Below are 21,271 nucleotides of genomic sequence, written 5' to 3' on the forward strand. Positions count from 1 at the left end.
CATCTAGCTTGACCTCATTAACATGACTGCAGGAGGAAGATGGAACCAAAATCTTTTACACTTAAAATGACAAAAAAACCTACAAAACCCCAACCCCTAAGTCAGGGTGATGGTACAGATACTGTCTAGCTCACCGCCCCCCTCCCCCCATTTATTTCCACTCTCCTAAAGCTCGGGTGTGCAACTTCCACCACTTTCACTGCAAGTTTTCAGGGCTAAGCTGGGCACAACCAGGATCTAGAATTAGTTCAGATGGAGATGCACCTATTACTTGCATGTGACATGCTCTAATTTAGGTCCAAGTTACCTTACTTAAGCACCTCACTGGGTGATCGGGGTTTGGGGCTTGTTTCTGTCCCCCATTAAGTCAATGGCAAATCTCCCATGTGCTGTTACCAACGTGCGTGACTTTATCATGAGTCTTGTGAGTTTTGGTCACCCTTGTATTGCCTGTGAGTCTCTCTTGTGTAAGTGGTGTAACAGGAAAGAGGAAAAACTTGATGGTAAAACCACGAAAATTGGCCCGGGGTCTGGGGGAGGGGGAGGGTCTAAAACTACATTTAACTCCATTTTAAAAAATGGACTCTGTTTCAAGTTGTCCCTTTAATTTAAACCATTGCTTTTCAGTGGAAATGTAATTAAAAATCCTGCTTTTCACACCAAGTAGAACCCCTTGAAATGCAAATAAAAACAACTCTGGCCTGACAGAAATTCCTGCACTGCTGCTGGGGCGACCAGGTGCAATAAAACTATCCTAGTAAATCCTGGAGCAGCCTAGAACTCACATGTCTTGCCAGAGCCCAATGGAACACGAAACTCCAAAAGCTGGGAGTTCTGTTCTAGATCGAGCAGCTTAGTGGGGTCTAGATTGGGAAGGTGAATTCTCCACTCTCAGGTATTTGGCATCTAGATACTGCAATGAGGAGTGACCAGGAAATATCTTGGGCCCTGATTCTGCCAACATGCATGCACAGGAGGAACTTTAAGCCTGTGAGAAACCCTTAAGCAGCATTTGGTTTGAGGATGTCTCCTTAACTCCAGAGGCCGGTGTGAGATCCTCTGCCAGAGGCTTCCATTTCTGAACACTGCTCTCTTTGCAGAATCATTTAAACTGAAATTTACCAGGACATAGGTAACTGTTACAGCCATTGTTCACCGCTAAGTAGCCTGGTCTAGTGATCGCATCACCCCAGTGGGAACCAAGCATATGGGCCAAACTTCCATCATTGCTCAAGTTAAATTCTTACTGACTTTCATGGGCATTCTGCTCAAGGGCCACAAAAACTGGCCCTTTGAGACTCTCTGTGTAGTTCAAGGTGCAAAGTGTGTTCTACTCCTTAGAGGCCACATGCTGAAGTAGTAACTCATGCGAAGCTTCCTATATGCATCTTCCCTGTTAGAAAAAATTGTCACTTTACAAGCTCGCCGGGGTGGGGAGGGCAGATCCTAGTGGGAGATACTTGCAATTAGGGATGGCATACCGTCAGATGGGAGGGGTGGGCTAAGGATCCCAGAACAAAAGAAGGCTGCAGCTATTATTTCTTTGTGATGTTTATTTTCAGCTTCTCCTTCTTGCTCCAAATCATATACATAATTGTCATCACCTCATCTTCAGATAGCAGCTGTCTGAGGCATACCTGTGTGTCATCATATGGAAAATACACTTCCATTCTGGTCTTGTGACTTCACAATGAATTCAGTTGGAGGCTTAAGAGTTGTCTATCATTTAGCCAGGCTTCTGGTGGCCTGTCTGGGGCTGCATAGTGTTCCTGGGTGACATTTTCTTTTGTTTCGGCTTTGATGCAGGGGAATTCGCATATCATTATCTGTTTGTGGTTAAGGACCTGCCATTATCTCAGAACATCTTTGTGCAAGCCTATGAATTTTCTAAAGGCATGTTTACTTAAGCCTACATATGTTCTCTGGAAAAAGCTACACTCTATCCTTAGTACTCCTCCCTGGCTTGTACATGCCTCATTTTTGCCCCACATTTTCTTTGTAACTTAGAAATAAATCATTAGACTTAATTTTTTTCATATACATTGTTACCTGTGTGTGTGGACACTATTAGTTCTCTTAAAAATAGATACAGATCCTATGTCTCATGAAGAAACTAGGGCCCTTGGATCCTACAAACTGTTCACTTTTGTTAATGTCAAAGGAAAAAATATTCTAATAACAATTTAGCACTTTTCTTTACACATGCAAACAATCTTCCTGACACAACCAACATCAATAATATCTTTTCAGTATAAAGATGGGTATGTTTTCCTAGAACTTTAATTTATTATTTACACATAGTGAAACAGAAATGTAATGTTCAAAGAATCTTCACATGCAATACCGTTCAGTACAAGCTGCTGTACAATTGTATTTGTACTAAAATATCTGGAGCAGATATTTGAAAATCCTCTAACAGCACCAACAAAAAAAGGCAATAAACAAAGCTAATCTGTTTCAGCAAAACCAGACTATCATACTGATTTTTATTGTTTGTTTTTAATGTATCAGCTTTAGCTACACTGCCACTTTCTGACATTAAAGTTGTTTGAATTCTTCAGAGAATAGCTGCATTAAGGTGTTTTAAAAATATCAGCCTTAAAACAATCTGAATTATTGGATTTTTCTTGCTGCTGTGCTGTAAGCATGTTTGCTGTGGCAATTCCTATTAGGGTCAAAGGTGCAGAACATGTCAGTTTGAAAATCTGAAAAAGTTTCCTGGCTGTCTGAAAAAGCTTTGTCTGGAAGCAGTCTTCTCTTTAGCAGCTAACGGAAAGCAAGTCACCTTTTTACATTGATTTGTTTAAAAATAAATTAAATTACCCTGCAAGATCATATACACATATCAGATTTTACAACTGTCTCTTATAGGGCTATAAAAAAGCGACAGTTATTTCAAGTGCTTATAGGAAGGCGTTGTAAGTAGACAAATTGTAATGCCACACATCTATGAAACTTACATAAATTAATTTTGTCCAGGGGAGATGGAAATGTAAATGTGAACTTGGCTGGAACGAAGAATTTTTTAAAAAGCACCAACACATCATCGTCTTTATTAGAAAAACCAGTGCAATTTGAATGTACTTACTAAGTTGAAAATCATTACTGTCTGCAAATTCTAGGGAACGGGAGTGAGAAGAGGGGCTGGCTGTGTCTTGAAAAATGACATTTTAGCCCTGCCCATGGAAAAGGCATGTAAAGATAGTAGGGGAAAATTTGTATTGTCTATTAAATCAATATACAGACTGAATGATTCAGAACTAAACCTACTGATAATCCAGTATCAAAGGGATGATCAACCACTTATTTGCATGACATTAACAAACTTTTAAAATAGCTTAAAAGCAGGTGATAATCTAGACCTCCCTCCACATGGCATAAAGATTAGGGAAGAGGGCATAGAAAACTCCAGTAATTTGTTAGCTTTATAACTCTATGAACTTTATCCTTTTAGTAAGCATTGCCTGGGTCTATCGTCCCCATGCAAGAATGATGTAACTGCCGCTGGCTAATCCTAAAATATAATTCTCCATCGAATAATCTACTTTTTTCTTTTAATGATGGATCTTCCTAGAACACACCAACACTGCTGCAGCTCTAATGCTGTCTCCCCGGGGGTGCACAGAACCAGCGCCTGCCTGATCTGCCAACCCTCGCCTGAAGGAGATATATGGATTATTGGCCACAGGCAGAGTGCAGGACCAGCCTTGGCAGCGAAACTGCCCGTCTTCCCATGCAAAAGGCAAACCAGTTCGAGACCAGCCGCCACCTCTATCCTGGTGTTATAGCCCTGCAGCTGATCCGCGCTGTGCAAGCGCCCCCCACCCCGCGGCACTGAGAGATGCTGCCGCTTGGGTGCATGAGACACCTCCCGCCCCCAACCGGGCAGTACAGCCCCCAATGCACAAGGGAGGGAGAGGTGGAAGTATCTCCAGGCGAGTGTCCTGTCTGATCCCTGCACCCAGCAAGGGATGGGTGCCCCTCCTAGGGACCGGGCTCGTTGATAGACACACGCTGCGGGAGCAAGGATCATAGCAAAAAGCAAACTCCGACCACTTCTAACTTTGTTAGGGGGGAGGGCGGGAATGGGGGTGTGCCCCCCCCTCGAATAAATCACACCACCGCCCCCGCGCCTCCCCAACGCGCTTCCCTCCTTCGCCCCCTGCATCGATCCGCACGTGACGTCAGTATCGATAAGTTGGGGGGGGGGGAGAAGCCAAAGTCAAGTGCGGCCCCGCTGCGCCTCGCGCCCGGACTTGGGGGGAAGGGGGCGGGGGGCGAAGGCGGGCAGCGCTCGCTCCTCGGGAAGCCGCCTCGCCCGCCGGCCCCTCGCACGCCCGCCCGCCCGCCTCCCCCGGTCCCCGTCCCCGTCCCCGCCGCGCTCCGCTCGGCTCCGCGCTCCCGTCTCCTGCTGGCGGCGGCGGCGGCGGCGGGAGGGGGGTTCGCGGGCAGCCCCGGCGGCTGGGGGAGCGGGGGGGTCTCGGCCGGGGCGGGGGGAGAGTCCAGCCCGGATATTGAGTCCAGCCACGGCGGGAGCAACAACAACAAAAAAAAACTCTCCCTGCCGCTCTCCGATCTCCCCCAAGATGGCCGCCGATGTGGGATCGATGGTTCAATATTGGAAGCAATTGGATCTGCGCCGGCTGCAGGTGAGTGGCCGGAGCGCCGGGCTGCGCGGCGCGGGGGAGCCGCGGGGCGCGCCCGGGAGAGCCCCCCTCGGCCCTCCGCCTTCCCCGGGGGGCCCGGGCGTGTGGGGGGGGGGGCGCCGCGGGGGCTGCCCGCATCGATCCGTATCGGGAATTGATCCCCCGCCGCTGCTCTTTGTTCGGGGCGCGCTGCGCCGGCCCGGCCGCCTCGCAACTTCTCCCGGCTCGGCCCGGCGCGGACTGTCCCCCCTGGCCCGGGCCGAGGGGAGCAGAACGGGCCGGGGCCGGCTGCCGGGCGGGGGGGTGTGGAAACGGGGCACCCGCCTTCCCGGACTTTCTGCCCCGCCGTAGCGGGCTTCGCCTCCCCGGGCCGGGCTGGAAGTTTTTCCCTGCCGCGTTAGGGCTTGAATTGCCTCGGCTCTGAGCGAATGGCCAGGCAGGTGAATTCAGCAAATGCAGATGTTCAACTTTTCAATGGGGGGGTGATTTCCATTTTCTCCTCTCCCTAAGCGCTGGGGAGAAGGGAGAGCTCGGCGTGGCTGTCCGGGGGTGGCCCTAGATCAGGTCTATCCAGGGTGTTGTATGTAGTATCGATGCTGTGTTCAGGGGCGCGTTTTAGGGATTAACTTCCTACATTGCTTCGGAAGCAACTGTTTTGTCTTTGCTGCTGCACTGAATACTCCATAAATGTTTAAATCTTTGAAGTAGCAATCACAGCAGGCAGAAGTTGAGGGGAAATGATGCAGATAACAGACCTATTATCGTATCTTGACTTGTTTGCCATGACATTAGCTAAGATAAAAGATAATCAGGCTGAAGATAAAAGGGCTGCTTTTCCCCTATATGCAAATCTTGTTAAGTTTCTTACATTCAGGCAAGTGGTACCATCCCTGAGCCCCAACAACGGGCGTTCACATCACATGAATTCAAAAGCGACGCAAGGTGCTTTTAAAACATAAGCTGCAAGTGACTTGCATTTTTTCAGAGGTTTACTGACCATGAGCATGTAGCAAAGAAACAAACCAAACTGTCTGTTACCTGTATTTTCTGCCTTTTAAAACGCTGCAGCAACAAAAAAAGGAAATGTCTTAAAAATAAAAGGCTGGTTCCCCCTCCCCCTGTTCTAGGTTGGCTGTATTGTATTTGGTGTTAAGGCAATTGTAATTGTATTTGTATTCCCTGCTAATGTTTGTGAATCAGACCTGGGCACTCTAAGGGCATAGACTCTTTATTTATGATTGATGTTCTGTAACATAAGGAATGACAAGAGCATGGCAAACAGATATGGGAGAAAGCAGAAGGAGAATCAAATCTGCTCAGGGCTGGCTGAAGCCCTTCTGTGGTCCTATTGTTATTCAGGTCTTGAGAATTTAGTGTGCAGATTTACAGCAGCGGTATTTGGGTTCATTCATCCCTGAATGTCAGTTAACAAAATTTTCATTAGCCAACTAATATTCAGTCTTCTAACCTTACTCCAGGTGCATATAGATCTGATTGTCGGTGTTTTAGACTCGTGATGGATACACCGATCTTGCATTAGGAAAGAGATCCTTTGTGGTTCTGTTTAGGTCACAGAATACTGTATACACCTGTAGTGCCACTGGTCTGTGAAATTAACGATAAGCCCTTTAACATTTACAAGAGGACAGTTGACCTGAAAAAAATAGATGTTTACATTTTGTCATTCTATAGCTTTCTGTAGGTGGCACATAATGAGATGAAGTCTAAACTGGAACTCCTAAAAAAGCAGAGATCCTCGTTTACATGGATATTAAATAGGTTTATCCCTGTAGGATATTACAGACTTTAAAATGCGGCATGTTTCATAGGGGAGTAAACAAATTTAAATACGATTTATGGCACTTCAATAATGTATCAACAGTTCCAGCATTTAATACATTTTGGCTTTTAAGCAGATTACTTAGTACATCTGTGATACCCAACCCTCAAAGTAATACAGGTACTACAGCCGGTCAGCTTTCCATGACTGTTCATTTATGGCCTTTTGGTTTGAAGGGGATTAGCATCCTAAGCACATGGGATACAAAGGATTCCTTAATACATTCTGCTGATGACTTTTGCACAAACCTATATTAAAAAAAATATTTACAACTTTTTTTTGGTGTGAAAGAAAAAAGAAACTCTTTTGAGCTGGGGTGGGGGCGGATTTTGGAAGATCTAGTTTGACTCTTCAGTTTAATGGTGCTTCCTTGGAAAGAGGTAGATAGCTTTAATTCTCAGATGTTCTGAATGAATGGGTAGCCGGGTCTGGGTGCCGAACCGTAGAGAGAGTTCTCCCTGTCTTCTGTCCAGGCAGCACTTCTGGTACCGCCCCCCAGATGGTGGTGGGAAAGGTGACCTTGTGCCAGCTTGGCCTAATGCCCTCTAGTAAATAAAATTGAAACAATCCATTTATTATTCCCCCAAATGCATTTTTAAAATTTGTACTCACAGGCCTGTTTGCCTGGAACGCCCATGCAATAGCAAAGTTTGCACAACCTTGACAAATGGTGGGCATACGTAAAACATGCTGAAAATGGGATACTCTATAGCACTTTGATCAAAATGGCATTGAGCCTTTTTACAGCAAGTAGGCTCGGAAATGAGAAAAGATAAAATTCTATCAAAGATAATGCCAGGCATATTTCATTTGGTTATGAGATTGTTTTATAGTGTACATTACTAATGCTGTATTTTTTTATAGCTTTCTTGTGTATAATAGTCATAACAGGATTCATACCTTTATGATTTTTCTTGTTTTAATTTGCTCTGTTTTTTATTATGTTCGGTATACCAGTGTATGAATTATATGCTATCTGCATCCTAGATGCAGCCCATTCTACATTTAAAAAGGCAGAAGTAGGAAGCATTGAGGACTACTGATTTTGGATATTAGAGACCGCTCCAAACTGGGGGATATATACCTACTGTTGCCCTGGTTACACTATGTGAGAGAGTTCATCAAATCAAATATTGTGCATTTAGTTTCAGGAAGGCAGGCATTTTTGCGTATCTGTGCGAACCAGGGCTTGAGGCTGTCGGCATTGTGGAGCGTTCCACAGAAACTTAAGTGGTAAGATAATGTGAGGCATCTAGTTAGTTCAGACTGTTTTGCCATTCACCGAGTGCCAAGAATCTTCTGAATGCGTTGTGCTTGATGGAATGTTTTCACTGTTCAAAGTTTAGAAAAAATGTGGATGTGATTAAAATATTATAACCTTATGATATTCTGAAGTGCATAAATTTTACATATCAGCTACAGAGGGAGTTTAGACATCCATTAAATGATATGACAGCTTGACTTATCTAAATGTGCTATCATTTAACAATGTGTCAAAATTCTTCTTTCTATAGATGACAGTGGTAAATAAGCTATCAGTCCTGTTGGCTGAAGCTTAACTTCTGAAACTTGGCCTAATAAACTTCACTGCAGGAGTGTGGAGCAGTCGTAGGTGGAATAACCTAGTTATTGCCTCAGTGGGTATGCCCAGGGCCTTGCAAGAGCCACCTCCGGAGCTCTTCTTAACCTCGCCAAATGTTCTGGGCTCTGCATATCATTAGGACATTCCAAATTTACAGTAAGATTGAGAAGTTATTGCATCATCCAACTTACTACTTCATGATTAGCTTCTTAAAAAGTACGGCATAACTGATTGCTTTGCCAATAGCCCTAAGCCATAGCATGAATCAATTCCTGCTGTGTATCAGACTCGCAGGTACATGCATATTAAAAGCAATAGACAGGGCCAAATTCATCCCAGCTATGTCTATATTGACTTCAATGGAGTTAAACCAGGGATGGATTTATCCCTAACTCCATTGACCTCTGTAGATGCTGTCTGAATGATGGAGCTTAACACTAGCTGTTTCTGTTGGCAGCTGTTTTTGTGGTCAAACTTGGGACCATATCTGATTCCTTAAGGATTTGTTTGGGGAAACTGTTGGCCCAAACAGTGCTGGTTGTTTATATAGTCATGCCATTATTATATTAATACCCTCTTAGGTATGATGAAAAGAATAGAGCTGTGCAGGACTTGCTTCCTTTAAAAGATTCAAAATAAAATTCCATTGCAGCAGCATAAAAATGTCTCCTTTGATGTGTGGGTTTGTAGCACTGTCGTCTTGTATTTAGGATCTTGATCAAACTGTTACTTGGAAGGAAAAGAAATGTGTCCAGGTTTTTTCATGACCTTGGGCAAGGTAGAATGCGCCAAGAAATTCACGTTCTTGAGTTCTCTATGGAAGAGATACAACATAGGGCATGCTGCCCTGCCCATGTGTCTTAACCCTGTTATCAATGGTCCAGCTGTTGGGGCCAGAAGGGTATTTGGTCTTCATGGGGCCAGTCAGTCTGTGATTTGCTCTTGCAATGCTCCCTGTAGAATGGTGGTTTTGGTAAATGTGGTCACTCGTTCACTAGGAACCGGATTGAGATCTGCCATCTGATTCTTTTATATTGAGAGTACAGTTCAGGTTAAACTTCCCATCCACTCAAAACAGTCTCTGAGGCACTCAGCTTTGTGGTGGACAAATGTATTAGGAAACAGAAGGAGAGTATTGTCAGAGGACTGTTACCACCACTACCTTTGTCTCCCAGTTTCCATTATTCATTTCACTTATTTTCCAGAGTTTCCGAGCTCTAGACTAATGAAGGTCTGGTTATGGGTGACAGAGGTTGGTTCCTCAGCGGGTGTAAATTCATAGCACTCCACTGACGTTAATGGAGCTATGCTGACTTAACACCAGCTGAGAATCTGGCCCACAGTGTTCATGAGCTCAGCCTTGGAACTCTTTGACTCCGTTTGAGATGGGGCTGTGAATCTAATGTATATTGTTTGAGATGTGTTGAAGCTTCAGTACCTCAAAAAAAGCTTCGTGTTTTTTTGAAACAAGGGGATTGCAAGTAGTTAGTTTCTAATGTGATCACAGCTAACACCCTTATCGGGAGGCTTGGCAGAATTAGATTTTAATGTTTTTTTTTTTTTTAAACAATTTCGACAGGTAATATCGAAGTTTATTTCTAAGCATTTTTTTCTGTTATCGATTTAAATGTTCACAGTTGTGGGAAATGGTAAGCGAGTCAGGCCATAATTATTTAGTGACAGTGGATGTTGAGATTCAAAAGTTAAAGCTTTATAACCATTAAAACACAAGCTGTCAACATCACATGTCAAAATCGGAGTCTTAGATCAAACTCCGGTAAGTTCTCAAGCAGCGTTTTTCTTACTTTGCCTGTCTGTGCATTTTGATTAACATTTGTGGAAATATTTTTTTCACCAGTTTGCGTGTGTACGGTGAAATCAACGTTTATTGACTTTTACTGATAAAAATAATCCTTCCAAGCCTACTGATTGGCCACCTCAGTGAGGCCAAGGATTCAATGGGTTCCGGAATCTGAATTATCATATCCCTAGAGGTGATTCTTCTGGGTCAGGATAGACAGGATAAGGGAAGCGGGCACTACCGCCACCCATCCTGCCAGGGTCCTGGGGAATGAAGGGTTCTATCCTGACCCATTGAAGTCAGACAGAAAAGGATCGTGAGTCTTCAGGATTGTCAAGCCAGCATCATTCACTCCTCCTTTTGGGGGTGAAGGAGAGGCAGGATCTCCAGATGGAAAATTGAAAACAATCCAGTTAGCTTGTAAAGTTGCTACATTTCTCCCCCTCTCCCCACAGGAGAGTCATTTGCAAAGTGCATTTCTGTTTCTGCACGTGCCCAGTAACTGCTTCCATCAGCTATTTCCATCAGGGTTTCAGTGTAGCCTCCATGGGGCCTGGCTCTGCGCAGTGCGAGTCTCTGTGCATTATGACCCAACTTTCCTTACCTGCTCCTCTGGAGCTGGGCCGGTCTGGCTGACATTTACACAATTAACTACAACAGCACCAAATGATCTCTGACCGTGTCTTGGGTTAATGATCTGCAAAGCGCAGGATTTCCTTGTGTGACGCCACCCGGGGGCCGCCCCTTGGGAGACTGTCATGGTGTGTGGTGCTAACAGCACCCACTGTGATGGTTACATCTCCTTTGGAACTGCTATGGCTCCAAACTACGCTCTCATTGATCTGATAGACCATAATGGCTCCCAAAGCTGATAGACCATAATACCACTGAGAAATCTGGGTTAAAGATTGCACAAGGATAATTAAGGGAGCAGTTAACGTTAACGGGCTAGATTCATCCTGGGTGTAATTCCATGGCTTTGGTGGAGTAACACCAGGGATGAATTTGAACCACTGTTTTCTCTAAATAAACCATTACTTGAATGTTACAAGCTGGCTTCAAACCACAGGAGCTGGGATGTTCAGCTAAGGTTGGGGCTGGGCATCCATCCTTAACTTGCCTCCTTTTGTCTAGTTGTAGCCAGGACACACACATATATAATATAATGCTGTATTCTGATCTGGGACCCTTGTGTTACCAAGGTGCAATGGTACTGGGTATGTCAAGCAGGCCCTGCCTGGTCTGGTCTGGCTTTGGTGACCTTCAGGACATGGGGTCAGGCCATCTTTCTAGTTGGGTGTTTACACACTATTGCTGCTGTAGCCAGGGGAGTCCAGGGCATCGGGTGGTTTCATGGTGCGCTCTTCTACTCTGATTGCGTATTGAAGGCAATGTGCGTCTGTCCCGTATGATTTTCATTGCTGTTCAGCACTGAGAGGCCAGCAGTGAGTGCCAGGTTTGTAAACAACAGTTTAAAGAATCTGTGTGTGTGTGTGTGTGTGTGTGTGTGTGTGTGTGTGTGTGTGTGTTTAAAAGGGGAAGGGGAAATAAAATGGGTGAAAATATTTTAGTTTCCAAAAAAATGGATCCTTTATAACGTTGAAAAAGTTCATTTCCCCAGCTGTGTTCAAGGAACAGAGTGTGACTTCCTTGGATGCTGTCATGTAGAAGAGGGTAGATTATGGAGCGATATGGAGAGTTGTTTTGAATTTTAGTAGCATTCTCTTGCTGACTTGAAGTCATTAAACTCCTATTGAAGTACAGTGTATTGTTTAGGTGGAATGCATGGCAGGCTGATGGCTGTCCTTTGTATTACCCCAGTGAGGGATACACACACACACATCAAACTGTGGTCCCTGCTCCAGAGAGCTCGCAGGCTAAGGGTAAGATGAGAGACAGGAGCTAGATACAACACTCAGGTCAGGGCAGTACGGGGTAACAGGGAGGCACTTCGTTCTTTCTTGACCGTACTATAGTTCATCTTCTAGGCCTTGATTGTGCAAACTCTTACACCTGCAAGGAACTTCCCACCCGGGAGCAGCCAGGTTGAGATCCATGGGTTACCCTTCTGAGTAAAGCTGCTCCCCCGCAGCAGTGTTTGCAGGGCTAATTCTGTAGGTAACGTGTGGCATGCTTGCTGATGGCTCCTGCATCTCCTCTCGCATCTGAGCAGACAGAACATGCAATTGAAGCTGATGGTTTGATTTTAGAAAAAGAAAGTCACCCTGTCAGAAATGGCTGGCCCTGTCCCGCCAGGCTGAGGAAATCTGATTGAAACTGAGTTTTAACAAATGGGAGACACAGGCCTGATACCTTCTTCTTTATAACTTGCCTCCCTCAGCTCGTGCCCAGCGTCCTTTTTCCCTGCATTGCCTTGTTGTTCCTTAGTGAGGCTCTGATTCAGCAGCTGTGGTTCTGGGTGTGTCGGGGTCCGTCTGGGCAGATCTGAGTGAAGGGTCTGGTCCAGGATTTGTAAGTTCCTCAGGGCAAGGTCTGCTCGTTATTGCTGTGTGCTGAACCACGCACACCTATGGCCCTAAATGCAAATGTTTAAGAAGAACAATTCTGGTACCCGTAATTATTGGCTTGATCCTCCTGCCATTGAAGTCCATGGGAGTTTTGCTATTGTGGCAGCAGGTCTAGGGATCCTTATTTTCAATTAAGAAAAAAAAGAATGGGGGTGGTGGTGGTGGGAATTGGATGGACTGACCGTCCCAATTTCTTCCTCTTCGGTCTGAATTTCTTTGCATTGCCGGAGAAAGCCAGGCTCTGAAAGTTACCAAAGTGTAATGTTTTTTGTGGTTGAATAATTGAGACTCTAGCAGACAAGGCTGGCAGAGCTGCAGAAAATTAGAGTTTATCTTTAGCTCAGCAGCTCTCACTTTAGAAACTGGTGACCCCAATTCCAGCCTGAAGAGTGACTTCTTCCCTAATTAATAAATCCATTAATTAATTGTGTGCATGCTGCAGCCCATTAGAGATGAATTGGGTGGCCTCCCGATCCAGTTTAGTGGATTCTCTCTACGGTGTTGCGAAAAATGTGACCAAGAGGCAGAGGGGACATGAACGAAAATATAATGTGATTCCCATGGGCCGACAGTGGATGTTATTGACGTTGTGACTCTTAGGTATTTCCTGGCCTATTATCTAGTGAGCTGGTGTTTGCAGATGCGCATTTCAGATTGGCCGCGTATTGTCCATAAATGGCACCCTCAGTGGCAGCTGCAATGAAAAGATTGGGGATGTGTGGAGAGGCTAATATAGGGCATTAGCGTGGGGGTGACGGTGCCAGGAGACCCTCCCCTTCGAGAGCACTCACCGCAACATCTGGCTCCGATCTACCACAACGGTGAAGTACCAGCGTAACTTTAAAAGACGCGTACTGCTCCCATTGACCTGAGTGGGGCTACTCACGTGCCACTGAGATCAGGGAACAGCCCAGGGACATCTAACAAAAACAGCCGACTCCAGGCAAATTCTCCTCTTGCTCCTCTGGTGGAACCCCGCAGTCCTGAGGAGCACGGTCAGCTGATGCTCTGCCCTGCCCAGCTGCTGTCTGGAGCTGGAGGCGGAGGATGGTGCGTGCTGCTCGTTTGTGGAGCAGCAATCAGGAGAGCTGTGGAGCGCCAGGCCCCCAGGATTATCCTGGCCTGGCATAGGCAGAATGACTCAGGAACGCTCCTCAGCTTCTGCTGCTCCGTTCGCCCCACGCGGCTCAGAGGAGCAAGAGGAGAATTTGCCTGGAGTCGGCTGTTTTTGTTAGATGTCCCTGGGCAGTTCCCTGATCTCAGCGGCACTGGTGTAACCCTGGAGAGATTGCTCTGCGCCAGCCCTGTCAGTCTGGGGTAACGCCATTGTAACTGAGAACAGCATCTGGCCTCTCTCGCATTCTTGCTGTTGAGTAAATCGCTGAAGGAGCCCTTCGCTTGAGACCAAGCAGGTCATCTCGCCGCCGCCAGGCCCAGCATAGGTGCAGCACCTCAGGACTTCCGTGGCGTGGGACAGCCAACCACACATGGAGGCTGGTTTTTCCTGACCTTAACGTCAGCCAGCAAACAGTGAGCGATGGAAGGGCTCGTGCGCATAGCACCCACCTGCCGGTGGAGTTGGGATCTCCAAGCAAGAACAGAGGCCTGTGATAGAGCCAAGCTGCCACTAGTGCAGCTGTGTTTGCGTCAAACGCCTTGTAACTGCTAGAGCACTAGGAAAGTTGTGTTGAACGAGGCAGGAAGTCAAGCATCCGTTTGCACCTGGAGAAGGTGGATTTGGAAGAGGGCTCTGGAGTTCTTCAGTCGCATGTGGAGTGGAATGTTAATTGTTTGGTGATCTGAATGAGTAGTTATGAACAGATTTAACAGACAGTACACTTCAAACTGAGTTCCCTTCCGGAGGCACGTGCTTAACCAGATAACCTCTATGGAGCTCTCACAACTAGCTATTAGTCTCCCTCCATATGTTGGCACAGTAGCTACTCTCCATTTATTTTTTTCTTCTAGTCTGCAGAGACTTCAGCTAAAAATGCAGAAAGAATTGTTGTGCATTCTGATCCCTGATCTAATGTTTTTTCCACTGAACGTAGTTAACTGTCAGGCTCAAAATCATAATTTAAGAAATCAAAATTCCTAACTTGTCTCTGGATTTTAAAAATCAAATAGGTTTTTTAATTTTTTCTCTGCGTGGCTAGTGGAAAATACACTAGTCAGTTTGGCACATCAGTTTTTAGTCTTTCAGGTGCTTGTGCCTTGCATCATACTCTGCTAGTTACACTACAAACAATGACGAGGAATTGAAAAAAAAAGTTTTCATTGGAATTAAATAAAAAACATCCTTGACGACATTTTCATTGGGTTTAGTTATTGTAAATAGTGGGTTTTTAAACAAAACCTAACATTCAGATTAGCTTTACTCAGTGTCTCTTCCATAGACAAGACTGCAGAGATAAAACTGTAGATTTGATACAGTGTTGACTCTCTTTAGCAAACAGGCAGTGACACACATCTGTACCAGCAAAAACAACGAGGCGTCCTTGTGGCACCTTAGAGACTAACACATTTATTTGGGCATAAGCTTTCGTGGGCTAAAACCCACTTCATCAGTTTCTTCCACCGGAGACTTCACTTGATGCTATCTACGGAGGGCTGGAGGAATTTTCACAGAAGAAGTTTAGTGCTCTGTGTCCTTTTTCTGGGGCTGGCTTTGGTTCGGCAAGTCAGTTACTCTGCATTTCAGGTATGTCTACACTGCCGTTAAACCCCCACGGCTGGCCCATGTCAGCTGACTTGAGCCTGAACATCTACACCACAATTTTACAGCCCCACAACTCAAGCCTCAGCCATCTGACATGGGCTAGCTGTGAATCTTTAATTTCAGTGTAGACATACCCAGGGTGTTTCTTATGTTGTTCAGCAGGCGGGGAGAGAGAGAATGAGGGGTGAGATCAAATTATTAGATCAGTAGCAACCCCCTCCTATTTCTGTCCTTTAAAAATAAAAATGATGACTAGCTTTCCATGTACCTCACGTTGTAGGTAGTCCCCTGCCTGGATTTCAGTGAATGTTCACAAGAATAACTGATGCAACGTTAAGAATGAAAACGCAGGCACGTTTGCAGGGACGGACTGATGGGTTCAGGACCTGAAGAATCCTGTTCCTAGAGCAGAGATCTGGTTTAAATTAATTTAGGGTTCGAAAGCTACAGTATGTGCAAATACAGATTTTTTTTTGATTTTTTTTTCCTCTTGTACCTTGAGATAGAAAATGGATCTGCAGCATGGTTTCTTTATGTAGAGCACAGGAAGAGTCCCTCTCAAATTGGAAAATGAACCTCGAGGACATTCATTCCATCCAAAAAGGCTCTATGAATATTCTCAGAACATTTGGTACCTTCTGGCACCTATTATAGAAAGATGTAATTCCCCAACTTGGGAGATAATAAGCAGGTATTGACTTCTGTTGAGGTCATTATCAAGATTTATTCAGTCAATATGGCTTCTTGGGTCAATAAATCTTGAGGTTGATGGAGGAAGAATATATACTTGTAGACTTTATTAAAAAGTTTTCCCCTTTTCGTAACACTTTCCTATGTATATTACATGAGTATCTCTTTCTGACTTTTATTACCACATTTTTTGGTGATTACCCTTTTTTATGCTGCTTTAGACGCATTTTTGTTTGTTACAGAGTGAGTGAAAAGCAGGAAAGATCTTGTTTTATTTAGTAGGTTTCATGTGGGAGTGTTGCTCTGTTCTGATATGCTATTTTTTGGGTGGGGGAAGATTCCTAAGACAAACAATATATAGCTCTTTTCATCTTCAAAGCATATTACAAGCCTTAGCTAATTAATTAATCTTCCCATTAGCCCTATAGCATTATATCTGTTTTGCAGATGGGGAAGCTGAGGCTGAAATGCTGAGTGACTTTGCAAAGGCCACAGAGATGGTTGGTGTTCGTTCCAGGATTAGAACCCAGGACTCCTGGCACCCAGTCCTGTGCTCGCATATTTGGCCCTTATTTCTTTCTGTTTCCAATCCAAACATTTTGCTGAGGTTTAAGAAAGAGCAAGGCGCCTTGCAGTGATAAAACTCCCACTGATTTCAGCAGGGGCAGAATCAGACCCTTTAAAATCCCAAGGCTGGGGAGGTTGGTCTGTTTCTGAGCAGCAGTAGAAAGGCCAGGCTTCAGAGGAGCTGACGCTCCTTGTACATGTTTCCCCAGAGAGGTAAGCTGCCATTGGGACACATCCTGCTCTCCGTGGCAGTCATTGGGGTTGAATGGAGGTAACAGAGGGCAGAATCTGTCTCATTGACTTCATCTGGAGTCACATGGGTGACATTTCTCCCCTGGGCAGACAGGTGGGCACCACTTGAGTCACAACTAAATATCCAGAGCAGGGTTTAAGTGGGATGTTAGTGGGGGCCAGGGCCTTGCATAGGCTCCTCTGAACTGGGCATAGGATGGGTGTTTGTGCAAGGGATTTGCCCCTAGTGAACACCTCTGTCAGCATTGTGTGTATTTACCCGATTGACACGGCTCTGCGCAAAGCTTTCTGCCCAGAGGAGTCGGTGGCAGAGCTGTTACCGGTGAGTCGGTTGTCGGGATGATTTGGGGGAACGGCAGTCCGAGTAGAAATCGCATTTGCAGGATTCAGAGCGGGGGTAAAGCTTGTTCAACGTCTCACTTGGACGCTGGCTTTGGTGATTCTTCGCTCTGTGTTCTCAGGAATGGCCAGTGCAGTCTCCTTCTAGTTTTGATGGAGATTGTGCACACTAAACAAGTACTCTCAGAATGCAGGAAAAATGGGGGACGCTGTCTCCCATAGCAGGGAGTGTGTTCAGTGCAGCCTGTTCTGATTTCCAATGTCTCACGTAGAAAATGGCCCCCTAAAGGCAGATTCAGAGCATCAAAATACATGTGCAATTTAGCACATAATCTGTGTGCTCAGGTCAGGTGTTTGCATGTACCTGCCTTCTGAGTTCCATAGTAAATTGCCACTGGTGCACACAGATGCCTGACTTACATGTGTGTTTTCAGTAATCGCATGTGTGAATGGGTTGTGCAGGCACCTTTGCACAGAGCGCTAGTATACTGTACTGTGAAAATTTGGCCCCTGAAGCCAGAAAGATGTCAGCCATCAGAGGGCTGGGGGTTATCAGAGGAATCTAACCAAAGGTTTAGCTAGACTAGAAAGCCGAAGTGTTCATTATGTATTGCAGTGCTTGTTAATTTCCAGGGACTTGCAGAGAGTGCAGCCCTTTTATCCTGACTAGTTGTATACAAGTGCTGGAAGTGATACTTGTGTCCGCAACCTCTGGCCTGTGTTCAAGGAATAGTCTGCAGGAACAACCCATATTTCTTGTGGGTATTGCTATGGTGAAAGAGAGCAAACAGACTGAAATCTGCGTAGAACTTGCTAATACTTGTTCCCCTTCCTGGTATTCATGATACCGTGTCCCACTGCCCAAGTTGCCTTCCGTTATAAAGCTGGTGTACTGTATTTGGGGCCCACTGCATTCAGAGTTACTGGGCCCAATCCCATGTCCCTCGCCCACCCAAAACACTCTGCGTCCAATAAGTACTTCAAGGATGCAAGCGCCAAGTATTGTAACAAAGCAATGCCCACTGGGGGAATACACAGTTGTCCTTCGGCTACAATCCATGTCTAGTGGGACTTTGTGTATCCACAGGACCAGAACTTGGAGTCTCCTGGTCCAAAAGAACAACCCCCTGCTTCTTAAACTAAATGAGTCTCTCTGTAAACTGTTAGTGGTATAGGATCTATGCTACATAGATGAGTATTTCTGATTCCATCCAGGAGGGGACGGTGGGACATACATGTAGACTCTGTGTGCGCATACATACCTTCACACCCCTCTTGGGATTTTCTATCCCACGTGAATTTCCCCTCGGTTATCCCAGGAAGACTGAATGGCAGATTCCGATGGCAGTTCAGGAATTGCTCTGGCTGTTTGGGTGGGTGGGGGGGCTAATGATTAAATCAGTTTTGTACTCATCTGCATATGACAATATAAGAGAAAAGAAGCCAGTTGAAAGGATTGTGTGTAATCTAAGGATTGCTGTTGCTTTATCTGAGCATTAATATTATTTATTTTGGCAGTGGCAACAAAGAACCTTTTTGCAGAATTCCATCGGCTGGCGCTTTTCTGCTGGCTGTTGGTGTTGCGCAACAAGAAGAGGTCATTTGTTTTAAGTTTAGATGCCAGATTGTGCGCGCGCACACACGCACACGTGTGTGTGTGTATGTGCATGTATATGTATGTGTGTGTATGTATGTGTGTGTGTGTGTGTGTGTATATATAATATATATATATATATATATTTTTCCAAAATGGTCTCAGTGCTTTTGAATGTCGCCTCACCGTGTAATTATTTTTTTGACTAGTTTGGTGTAACGTTTTCCCAGAAGCTGAACCAGGACCCCCGAGTATTTATTTTGCTGCAGTTTAAGTGACTCTCAGCTAATGGGGGGCTGTTTGAATATTAATTGGTCTGCGTGTGCGTGCGAGTTGGTTCTGCGACACAGATTTCTAAAAAAGTAAATAGCCAATTTGAATCCGGTGTAACTATTACTCTAGTGGGAGCTATGCCATGCGTCAGCTGCTCTGAGTGGGGCCCGCTTGCCTGTGGGTAACGCTCTTGCAGTTTTACACTGAAGTTAGGACCTCAGGCTTTCTTTGTTTTCTTCCGTCAGGATAACATATTACCTGATTCCTGGCACTGAGTGCTGTAACGTGCATAGGCAGAGACACTCATCTGGGAGATTTGGGGAGAGTGGCAGCGCTGGCTAAGTGACATCTTGTTGCCTAACCTGGATGCACAGTGCGTTTATTCTTTATTGATAATCATCAGCATGTGGACCTAGATAGCTGCTTTCAGCCGAGGATCTCTAGGCACTCATGCACATGACTTAATTCCAGAGAGGTAGAGAGAGAAGGTGGGGGAGGTAATATCTTTTATTGGACCAACTTCTGCTGGTGAGAAGGAGACGTTTTCGAGCCCCATAGAGCTCTTCTTCGGGTCTTTCGGTAATTATTACCACCCTCATTTTACAGATGGCGTGACGGAAGCATAAACGATCTTGGTGAGTTATGTTACGTGTCTTGCCCATTGCCACACAGCAAGACGGTAGCAGAACTGGTATACGTACTGCCCAGGGGACCGGCAGATTGAAGGACAGTCCAGATCAGTGGTCAGAGTTGACGCAAGAGTTCCAGTACCCAGGAGATCCAATCCAAGGGGAAGGCAGCAAGATAGGGTCAGGCAAGGCAGGATCCTAGTAGCAACTAGCGGGCAATAGCCAAGGTCAGAAAGGAAACAGGAAGTTTATGTATGGTCATCAGCCAATCAGGGTCAAGACCAGGTGGCCAATCAGGAAGCAGATCAAGGAGCCATTGAGGCTGGCCCACCCAAGTTTGTGAATTCCCGGGTAACCGGATGAGTCCCTGCGGTGCAACAGCCAAGGGCAGAGCCTTGCAAGTCCGCTTTATAGCCGCGGATATCCATGGACCATTTTTGAGGATGGTGGACAGGATTCAGATACAGATTTTGTATCCACACAGGGCTCTACCCAAGAACCCAGAGGGCTGGGTTGTGAGACCAGGGTCTTGCTAGCATAGAACCCAGGAGCCCTGACTTCTAGTCCTCTCCTCTCTAACCAGTGAGACAACCGAGGGCCTGCCCAGAAGTGCTGCTGAGCTCCAGAAACTCTGAATAAAGTTTGTCAGAGATGCATGTGCTCAGTGCCTCTGGGAGAAGTCACGTTTGTGTTGCAGAAGGTTACGTTTCCTCATTTGCTGTGTCTGACTGGTGTGTGGTAGTTGTTTTAGAATCAGTCTAGCCCAGGGGGAGTCAATTTTTTTTGTCAAGGTCCAGAAGAAAATAATTAATAATAAAAAAAACAATAGTGATAAGTAAATAAAAAGATTTTGGGGTCCGTTCAAAAGCATCTGGTGGTCTGGATTTGGCCCAGGGTCCGCCTATCCCCCTGGTTTAGCACATCAGCAGGGTGATTTGATAATGAGCCGTGCTTTGATTCCTGGAGAGTTTATTGGGGTTGTACAGTTTTAGTTTATGGCGGCTGGTGGGAATTAGGTTGGATGGTAGAAAGATGTCATTTGTTTGGTTCTCATTTGAATAGCGCTAATGGATCCAGTTGTGCTGCAAATAAGTTTTAACGTTCTTACCTGTGCACTTCTGCTACTGTAACTTCTGCATCAGTCAGCTTGGATTTCTGAGTTCAGGTTCTCCCATGACAGGTGGAGTTGGAGAGAACTGTCTGCGAAAGGCAATGGCCCTATGGCTCCTAACTCACCAAGGCTCTAGGGAACATTCTACCTGATATCTAAACCCTCCTGCCCCTTTCGGAGACCCCGGGCCTTCGTACAGATGTAGAATAGTGTCAGTGTGCTCTAGGCTGATGGTGCTGCGGGGTTACTAGTGATAGCCGAAAGTTACTGCCATAGGAACACTGGAGTTACTGGCCCAGATCAGATGGCAGCCCCTCTAGTCCAGTGTCCTGTCTCTGAGGAAGGTGTCAAATGTGGGGTAATCTGCCTCCTATATTAGGTCTCATCCTGATCCCTTAATAGTTAGAGACTGTCTGAGGCCTGAGGGTTAATATCCCTCCCATAATGTTTATTAATTATGATAACGATGGCTAGTCCGGTTATCCACATAAATATCCAGTCCCTTGGAGCGCCGTATCCACTGGAACTTCTGCTTTAAACTCTCTGCAGATTCAGGAACCCCTTGGGCGTCTCCTTATAGCGACCATGGCGGCTTTGTCTCCTTCGCGTCCTTTTAGCGAAGAGGAGATGCCCTCATCCGAGAGCTGGGATGAGCAGGTAGAGCTGCTCAGGCTCCGGGGGCACTGGCTACACAGTCATG

General features: G+C 45.6%; 1 protein-coding gene across 4 annotated transcripts in view; it reads left to right on the forward strand.

The window, feature by feature from the left end:
* Positions 1–4,512: 4,512 nt before the first annotated feature.
* The window catches only part of CUX2 (cut like homeobox 2), a 224,129-nt gene continuing 207,370 nt past the window's right edge, over positions 4,513–21,271 (forward strand). For all 4 annotated transcript variants that reach the window (XM_054006845.1, XM_054006848.1, XM_054006847.1 and 1 more), the window contains exon 1: positions 4,513–4,649. In XM_054006845.1, the coding sequence (XP_053862820.1) occupies positions 4,587–4,649 (63 nt within the window). In that variant the 5' untranslated portion in view covers positions 4,513–4,586. The remainder of the gene's footprint in view (positions 4,650–21,271) is intronic.

This window comes from Malaclemys terrapin, chromosome 16 (genome assembly GCF_027887155.1).
Source record: "Malaclemys terrapin pileata isolate rMalTer1 chromosome 16, rMalTer1.hap1, whole genome shotgun sequence".
NCBI classification, from domain to species: domain Eukaryota; kingdom Metazoa; phylum Chordata; order Testudines; family Emydidae; genus Malaclemys; species Malaclemys terrapin.